Genomic DNA, 9,988 nt, shown 5'->3' on the forward strand with positions numbered 1-9,988 from the left:
ATAGTGGGGTGACGTCTGTGAATTGAACTCTTCTCTTGGTTATTCAGTAACACTCCTCCCTCTCATCTCTCCTCTCTCTCTTCTCCTCCCTCTCATCTCTCCTCTCTCTCTTCTCCTCCCTCTCGTCTCTCCTCTCTCTTCTCCTCCCTCTCGTCTCTCCTCTCTCTCTCTTCTCCTCCCTCTCGTCTCTCCTCTCTCTCTTCTCCTCCCTCTCGTCTCTCCTCCCTCTCTTCTCCTCCCTCTCGTCTCTCCTCTCTCTCTTCTCCTCCCTCTCGTCTCTCCTCTCTCTCTTCTCCTCCCTCTCGTCTCTTCTCCTCCCTCTCGTCTCTCCTCTCTCTCTTCTCCTCCCTCTCGTCTCTCCTCTCTCTCTTCTCCTCCCTCTCGTCTCTTCTACTCTCTCTCCCTTCTGACTCCTATTGTCTGCTCTCTCCTATCTTTCCCTCTTTCTCGCTCTCTCCTCTCTTCTCTCCACAGCTGAGATCGGGGACTTTGACGAGGTCCAGAGTTTTCAGCACCTTCTTCACAACAAGTACATGCCTAACCAGGACGCCTTGATGGACAAGATCACAGAATACCACCACAAGCATGTGTGAGTCACTCTACCTTTCTCTGGACCCTCCTGCAAAGTTGGAGTTTGGGTCACGTACAAAGTGTAGACTACCGGTTCTGAAATGGCGATGTCTACGCGGTTGCCTATCGATAGGCTACCAGATGATGTGGTGTTTGGCTTTAAAACCTCTACCGCTTCTCTCTCCCGGATCCGGGATCCTCCTCATCAAAAAAGCTGACTAGCATAGCCTAGCCTAACGAGACAGGGATATCATATAATATAATTTTCATGAAATCACAAGTCCAATACAGCAAATGAAAGATAAACATCTTGTGAATCCAGCCATCATTTCCGATTTTTAAAATGTTTTACAGCGAAAACACAATATATATTTATATTAGCTCACCACAATAGCCAAACACACAACGCCATTTATTCACCGCCAACATAGCTTTCACAAAACCCAGAAATAGAGATAAAATTCATCACTAACCTTTGGAAAACTTCATCAGATGACAGTCTTATAACATCATGTTATACAGTACATTTATGTTTTGTTCGAAAATGTGCATATTTAGAGGTACAAATCCTGGTTTTACATTGTGAATATGTAGCCATGATGCACCAAATTGTCTGGAGATATTTTGGACAGTCACGTAATCTAACCAAAGAACTCATCATAAACTTTACTAAAAAATACATGTTGTGCAGCAAATGAAAGATACACTGGTTCTTAATGCAACCGCTGTGTTAGATTTTAAAAAATAACTTTAGTACAAAGTACAGCATGCATTATTGTGAGACAGCGCTCACATATTCTCCGCCTTGTTGGAGCCAACATATTCCACAGAAATACGAAATAACATCATAAATATTCTCCTACTTTTGTTGATCTTCCATCAGAATGTTGTGCAAGGAGTCCTAGGTCCAGAATAAATCGTTGTTTGGTTTTAGAATGTCCATTTCTTCTGTCGAATTAGCAACTTTGGCTAGCCATGTGGAGGGCATATGTCCAAGAAATCGTTGCGCCTGGAACGAAAAATTCCAAAATTCCCAATAAACGTCGAATAAACTGGTCAAACTCGGTTGAAAATCCAACTTTATGATGTTTTTCTCATATGTGTCCAATAAAATCAGAGCCGGAGCATTTCGTCGTGTATACCGAACGCTTTTCAGAAGACAATGTGAGGTTCCCCGGCGCGCAGCTGAATACTGACGATAGGGCGGACCTGTCACTCCAAAAGCTCTTATTCGGCCTCACATCAAGCTAGACACCCCATTCAACCTTCCACTGCCTGTTGACATCTAGTGGAAGGCGTATGAAGTGCATACAGATCCATAAATATAAGCCAGTTGAATAGGCAGGCCCTGACACAGAGCCCCATTTTCAGAATTTTCACTTCCTGTTTGGAAGTTTGCTGCCAAATGAGTTCTGTTTTACTCACAGATATAATTCAAACAGTTTTAGAAACTTCCGAGTGTTTTCTATCCAATAGTAATACTAATATGCATATTGTATGATCTAGAACAGAGTACGAGGCCGTTTAATTTGGGCACGATTTTTTCCCAAAGTGAAAACAGCGCCCCCTATTAAGAAGAAGTTAATGGAGACATGTTTATTTAGATTGGGTTGTCATGTTTCACCTCGTGTTTCACCTCGTGTTTCACCTCGTGTTTCACCTCGTGTTTCACCCCGTGTTTCACCCCGTGTTTCACCCCGTGTCTCACCTCGTGTCTCACCTCGTGTCTCACCTCGTGTTTCACCTCGTGTTTCACCTCGTGTTTCACCGCGTGTTTCACCGCGTGTTTCACCTCGTGTTTCACCTCGTGTTTCACCTCGTGTTTCACCTCCTGTTTCACCTCGTGTTTCACCTCGTGTTTCACCTCGTGTTTCACGTCGTGTTTCACCTCATGTTTCACGGAGCTGCAGGCCTACTGTGTCACAATGCTGCTGTTCAGATTGTTGGCTGGCGGAAATCATGTATTTACTTGTTCAGTAATTAAAGTGGGAATTCAAACATTTGCAGATTGTAAGATGTATGTTTGATGCAAACCGCATACTAATCAGTAACCAATAATGTTTTGGGGGGAAAATACAGACCCCTTGACTTTCTACACATTTTGTTACGTTACAGCCTTATTCTAAAATTGATTGAAAATCATAATGACAAAGCAAAAACAGGTTTTTTAGAAATGTTTGCAAGGACTGTGTCGAGGTACAGATCTGGGGGGAGGTCCCCAAGAACACAGTGGCCTTAAATAGAAAAGGGGAGGTGACCAAGACCCCGATGGTCACTCTGACAGAGCTCCAGAGTTCCTCTGTGGAGATGGGAGAACCTTCCAGAAGGACAACCATCTCTGCAGCACTCCACCAAATCAGGCCTTGATGGTAGACTGACAGAAGCCTCTCCTCAGTAAAAGACACATGACAGATTACATCAAAAAGAGGAGAAGTTAGATGGTGATTTAGCTGCTGTAGATGAATCTTGATGTACATCAGTAGCCAGGCCCAGTGTTATGTAATGCACTACTGTAGTGTTGTGTCTAGCAGCCAGCCAGCGTCAGAACAGTGTTAATCTGACAGGCAACGTCTCTGTCCCTGCGCCCACATCGATGGTTAGAGATGGTTATCTATAAAGCTCCTCTTGGCGCGCCCTGCCTTTCTGTCTTCCCTGTAAAACTATTGTGGGACTGATGGAACAAGACTGTCCCTGTCCTTCCTTTCCCAGAATTCCAGCTGAGATGACTCATCCCATTCCTTGGGTGTGTGCCAGGACCCACTTCCTCCCTCTCATCCCTCCCTCCTCTGCTCTCTCTCCCAGCGTCTCCTCCCAGAGATGGGCACCAGTCCTAAGCTCTAGTCTTCCCTGGGTGTAGACGTTGTCCCTAACCACAGATCTAGGATCAGATGACCCCTAGTCTTCCCTGGGTGTAGACGTTGTCCCTAACCACAGATCTAGGATCAGATGACCCCTAGTCTTCCCTGGGTGTAGACGTTGTCCCTAACTACAGATCTAGGATCAGATGACCCCTAGTCTTCCCTGGGTGTAGACGTTGTCCCTAACCACAGATCTAGGATCAGATGACCCCTAGTCTTCCCTGGGTGTAGACGTTGTCCCTAACCACAGATCTAGGATCAGATGACCCCTAGTCTTCCCTGGGTGTAGACGTTGTCCCTAACCACAGATCTAGGATCAGATGACCCCTAGTCTTCCCTGGGTGTAGACGTTGTCCCTAACCACAGATCTAGGATCAGATGACCCCTAGTCTTCCCTGGGTGTAGACGTTGTCCCTAACCACAGATCTAGGATCAGATGACCCCTAGTCTTCCCTGGGTGTAGACGTTGTCCCTAACCACAGATCTAGGATCAGATGACCCCTAGTCTTCCCTGGGTGTAGACGTTGTCCCTAACCACAGATCTAGGATCAGATGACCCCTAGTCTTCCCTGGGTGTAGACGTTGTCCCTAACCACAGATCTAGGATCAGATGACCCCTAGTCTTCCCTGGGTGTAGACGTTGTCCCTAACCACAGATCTAGGATCAGATGACCCCTAGTCTTCCCTGGGTGTAGACGTTGTCCCTAACCACAGATCTAGGATCAGATGACCCCTAGTCTTCCTTGGGTGTAGACGTTGTCCCTAACCACAGATCTAGGATCAGATGACCCCTAGTCTTCCCTGGGTGTAGACGTTGTCCCTAACCACAGATCTAGGATCAGATGACCCCTAGTCTTCCCTGGGTGTAGACGTTGTCCCTAACCACAGATCTAGGATCAGATGACCCCTAGTCTTCCCTGGGTGTAGACGTTGTCCCTAACCACAGATCTAGGATCAGATGACCCCTAGTCTTCCCTGGGTGTAGACGTTGTCCCTAACCACAGATCTAGGATCAGATGACCCCTAGTCTTCCCTGGGTGTAGACGTTGTCCCTAACCACAGATCTAGGATCGGATGACCCCTAGTCTTCCCTGGGTGTAGACGTTGTCCCTAACTACAGATCTAGGATCGGATGACCCCTAGTCTTCCCTGGGTGTAGACGTTGTCCCTAACTACAGATCTAGGATCAGATGACCCCTAGTCTTCCCTGGGTGTAGACGTTGTCCCTAACCACAGATCTAGGATCAGATGACCCCTAGTCTTCCCTGGGTGTAGACGTTGTCCCTAACCACAGATCTAGGATCAGATGACCCCTAGTCTTCCCTGGGTGTAGACGTTGTCCCTAACCACAGATCTAGGATCAGATGACCCCTAGTCTTCCCTGGGTGTAGACGTTGTCCCTAACCACAGATCTAGGATCAGATGACCCCTAGTCTTCCCTGGGTGTAGACGTTGTCCCTAACCACAGATCTAGGATCAGATGACCCCTAGTCTTCCCTGGGTGTAGACGTTGTCCCTAACCACAGATCTAGGATCAGATGACCCCTAGTCTTCCCTGGGTGTAGACGTTGTCCCTAACCACAGATCTAGGATCAGATGACCCCTAGTCTTCCCTGGATGTAGACGTTGTCCCTAACTACAGATCTAGGATCAGATGACCCCTAGTCTTCCCTGGGTGTAGACGTTGTCCCTAACCACAGATCTAGGATCAGATGACCCCTAGTCTTCCCTGGGTGTAGACGTTGTCCCTAACCACAGATCTAGGATCAGATGACCCCTAGTCTTCCCTGGGTGTAGACGTTGTCCCTAACTACAGATCTAGGATCAGATGACCCCTAGTCTTCCCTGGGTGTAGACGTTGTCCCTAACTACAGATCTAGGATCAGATGACCCCTAGTCTTCCCTGGGTGTAGACGTTGTCCCTAACCACAGATCTAGGATCAGATGACCCCTAGTCTTCCCTGGGTGTAGACGTTGTCCCTAACCACAGATCTAGGATCAGATGACCCCTAGTCTTCCCTGGGTGTAGACGTTGTCCCTAACCACAGATCTAGGATCAGATGACCCCTAGTCTTCCCTGGGTGTAGACGTTGTCCCTAACCACAGATCTAGGATCAGATGACCCCTAGTCTTCCCTGGGTGTAGACGTTGTCCCTAACCACAGATCTAGGATCAGATGACCCCTAGTCTTCCCTGGGTGTAGACGTTGTCCCTAACCACAGATCTAGGATCAGATGACCCCTAGTCTTCCCTGGGTGTAGACGTTGTCCCTAACCACAGATCTAGGATCAGATGACCCCTAGTCTTCCCTGGGTGTAGACGTTGTCCCTAACCACAGATCTAGGATCAGATGACCCCTAGTCTTCCCTGGATGTAGACGTTGTCCCTAACTACAGATCTAGGATCAGATGACCCCTAGTCTTCCCTGGGTGTAGACGTTGTCCCTAACCACAGATCTAGGATCAGATGACCCCTAGTCTTCCCTGGGTGTAGACGTTGTCCCTAACTACAGATCTAGGATCAGATGACCCCTAGTCTTCCCTGGGTGTAGACGTTGTCCCTAACTACAGATCTAGGATCAGATGACCCCTAGTCTTCCCTGGGTGTAGACGTTGTCCCTAACCACAGATCTAGGATCAGATGACCCCTAGTCTTCCCTGGGTGTAGACGTTGTCCCTAACTACAGATCTAGGATCAGATGACCCCTAGTCTTCACTGGGTGTAGACGTTGTCCCTAACCACAGATCTAGGATCAGATGACCGGTTACTGTTCTTCTTTAGGGTCAACTTCCACCATGGTCTATGTCAGGTTACTGTTCTTCTTTTACTCCCTCTTCCCCCTCCGCCCTCTCTGTCTTCTCTACCGACCCCCTCTACCCTCTCTGTCTTCTCTACCGACCCCCTCTACCCTCTCTGTCTTCTCTACCGACCCCCTCTACCCTCTCTGTCTTCTCTACCGACCCCCTCTACCCTCTCTGTCTTCTCTACCGACCCCCTCTACCCTCTCTGTCTTCTCTACCGACCCCCTCTACCCTCTCTGTCTTCTCTACCAACCCCCTCCACCCTCTCTGTCTGCCCTACCAACCCCCTCTACCCCCTCTACCCTCTCTGTCTGCCCTACCAACCCCCTCTACCCCCTCTACCCTCTATGTCTGCCCTACCAACCCCCTCCACCCTCTCTGTCTGCCCTACCAACCCCCTCTACCCCTTCCACCCTCTCTGTCTGCCCTACCAACCCCCTCTTCCCCCTCCGCCCTCTCTGTCTTCTCTACCGACCCCCTCTACCCTCTCTGTCTTCTCTACCGACCCCCTCTACCCTCTCTGTCTTCTCTACCGACCCCCTCTACCCTCTCTGTCTTCTCTACCGACCCCCTCTACCCTCTCTGTCTTCTCTACCAACCCCCTCCACCCTCTCTGTCTGCCCTACCAACCCCCTCTACCCCCTCTACCCTCTCTGTCTGCCCTACCAACCCCCTCTACCCCCTCTACCCTCTATGTCTGCCCTACCAACCCCCTCTACCCTCTCTGTCTTCTCTACCAACCCCCTCCACCCTCTCTGTCTGCCCTACCAACCCCCTCTACCCCCTCTACCCTCTCTGTCTGCCCTACCAACCCCCTCTACCCCCTCTACACTCTATGTCTGCCCTACCAACCCCCTCCACCCTCTCTGTCTGCCCTACCAACCCCCTCTACCCCTTCCACCCTCTCTGTCTGCCCTACCAACCCCCTCTATCCCCTCCACCCTCTCTGTCTGCCCTATCAACCCCCTCTACCCTCTCTGTCTGCCCTACCAACCCCCTCTACCCTCTCTGTCTGCCCTACCAACCCCCTCTACCCTCTCTGTCTGCCCTACCAACCCCCTCTACCCTCTGTGTCTGCCCTACCAACCCCCTCTACCCCCTCCACCCTCTCTGCCTGTCCTACCAACCCCCTCAACCCCCCCCACCCTCTCTGTCTGTCCTACCAACCCCCTCCACCCTCCCTGTCTGCCCTACCAACCCCCTCTACCCCCTCCACCCTCTCTGTCTGTCCTACCAACCACCTATATCCCCTCCACCCTCTCTGTCTGTCCTACCAACCCCCTCCACCCTCTCTGTCTGTCCTACCAACCCCCTCCACCCTCCCTGTCTGCCCTACCAACCCCCTCTACCCCCTCCACCCTCTCTGTCTGCCCTACCAACCCCCTCTACCCCCTCCACCCTCTGTGTCTGTCCTACCAAACCGGGCCCCCCTCTCCACCCCCCAAACCAACCGCTGTCCCTCAGGAGACCAGCCAGCCCAGATCAGAGCAGGAAGGATGGTCTAATTCAGGCCCACATACAGGAAACAGGAAACTATTTCCACTCAGCAGATTTAGTAACTCAAAGTCTCTCGTGTGTTGGTGGGGAGGCGGAGGGCAATATATTAGTCCAAAATATTGGTTAAGCAAGCATTATGTTCATGGATTATATTAGTTTAGTGGATTCTATTAGTTTAGTGGATTCTATTAGTTTAATGGATTCTATTAGTTTAGTGGATTCTATTAGTTTAATGGATTCTATTAGTTTAATGGATTCTATTAGTTTAGTGGATTCTATTAGTTTAATGGATTCTATTAGTTTAGTGGATTCTATTAGTTTAATGGATCCTATTAGTTTAATGGATCCTATTAGTTTAATGGATTCTATTAGTTTAATGGATTCTATTAGTTTAATGGATTCTATTAGTTTAATGGATTCTATTAGTTTAATGGATCCTATTAGTTTAATGGATTCTATTAGTTTAATGGATCCTATTAGTTTAATGGATCCTATTAGTTTAATGGATCCTATTAGTTTAATGGATTCTATTAGTTTAATGGATCCTATTAGTTTAATGGATCCTATTAGTTTAATGGATCCTATTAATTTAATGGATTTTATTAGTAGTTAGTTTTGTTAGTTTTATTAGTGATAAGATTTACACAACCAAGCTTTCCTTTAAGGCTGTTTGTTGCACTGAATTAGTCAACATTTTGATGACAATTGTACAGATGAAACAGTGGAACTGGTCCAACTTGATGTTGAAATGCTAAAGTGTTGGTCTGTGTCCTGTGTGTCCCCAGACGCCAGACGCCAGCCGAGTCAGACTATGAAATACTAAAGTGTTGGTCTGTGTCCTGTGTGTCCCCAGACGCCAGCCGAGTCAGACTATGAAATACTAAAGCGTTGGTCTGTGTCCTGTGTGTCCCCAGACGCCAGCCGAGTCAGACTATGAAATACTAAAGCGTTGGTCTGTGTCCTGTGTGTCCCCAGACGCCAGACGCCAGCCGAGTCAGACTATGAAATACTAAAGTGTTGGTCTGTGTCCTGTGTGTCCCCAGACGCCAGCCGAGTCAGACTATGAAATACTAAAGTGTTGGTCTGTGTCCTGTGTGTCCCCAGACGCCAGCCGAGTCAGACTATGAAATACTAAAGTGTTGGTCTGTGTCCTGTGTGTCCCCAGACGCCAGCCGAGTCAGACTATGAAATACTAAAGTGTTGGTCTGTCTCCTGTGTGTCCCCAGACGCCAGCCGAGTCAGACTATGAAATACTAAAGTGTTGGTCTGTCTCCTGTGTGTCCCCAGACGCCAGCCGAGTCAGACTATGAAATACTAAAGTGTTGGTCTGTGTCCTGTGTGTCCCCAGACGCCAGCCGAGTCAGACTATGAAATACTAAAGTGTTGGTCTGTCTCCTGTGTGTCCCCAGACGCCAGCCGAGTCAGTCTATGAAATACTAAAGTGTTGGTCTGTCTCCTGTTGGTCCCCAGACGCCAGACGAGTCAGACTATGAAATACTAAAGTGTTGGTCTGTCTCCTGTGTGTCCCCAGACGCCAGACGCCAGCCGAGTCAGACTATGAAATACTAAAGCGTTGGTCTGTGTCCTGTGTGACCCCAGACGCCAGCCGAGTCAGACTATGAAATACTAAAGTGTTGGTCTTTGTCCTGTGTGTCCCCAGATGCCAGACGCCAGCCGAGTCAGACTATGAAATACTAAAGCGTTGGTCTGTGTCCTGTGTGTCCCCAGACGCCAGACGCCAGCCGAGTCAGACTATGAAATACTAAAGCGTTGGTCTGTGTCCTGTGTGTCCCCAGACGCCAGACGAGTCAGACTATGAAATACTAAAGTGTTGGTCTGTGTCCTGTTTGTCCCCAGAGGCCAGACGCCAGCCGAGTCAGACTATGAAATACTAAAGCGTTGGTCTGTGTCCTGTGTGTCCCCAGACGCCAGACGAGTCAGACTATGAAATACTAAAGCGTTGGTCTGTGTCCTGTGTGTCCCCAGAGGCCAGACGCCAGCCGAGTCAGACTATGAAATACTAAAGCGTTGGTCTGTCTCCTGTGTGTCCCCAGACGCCAGACGCCAGCCGAGTCAGACTATGAAATACTAAAGCGTTGGTCTGTGTCCTGTTTGTCCCCAGACGCCAGACACCAGCCGAGTCAGACTATGAAATACTAAAGTGTTGGTCTGTCTCCTGTGTGTCCCCAGACGCCAGACGCCAGCCGAGTCAGACTATGAAATACTAAAGTGTTGGTCTGTCTCCTGTGTGTCCCCAGACGC

The 9,988-nt window shown here is 48.9% G+C and overlaps 1 protein-coding gene across 1 annotated transcript in view; it reads left to right on the top strand.

The window, feature by feature from the left end:
• Positions 1-9,702, top strand: part of LOC120040560 (FERM, ARHGEF and pleckstrin domain-containing protein 1-like) — a gene marked incomplete at its 5' end in the record, with an annotated part of 15,347 nt that extends 5,645 nt beyond the window's left edge. The window contains 2 exons of the mRNA XM_038985656.1: positions 475-589; positions 9,584-9,702. Coding sequence (XP_038841584.1) covers positions 475-589; positions 9,584-9,674 — 206 coding nt within the window. The remainder of the gene's footprint in view (positions 1-474; positions 590-9,583) is intronic.
• Positions 9,703-9,988: the final 286 nt, after the last annotated feature.

The sequence above is a fragment of the Salvelinus namaycush genome, unplaced genomic scaffold (assembly GCF_016432855.1).
Source record: "Salvelinus namaycush isolate Seneca unplaced genomic scaffold, SaNama_1.0 Scaffold3616, whole genome shotgun sequence".
NCBI lineage: Eukaryota > Metazoa > Chordata > Actinopteri > Salmoniformes > Salmonidae > Salvelinus > Salvelinus namaycush.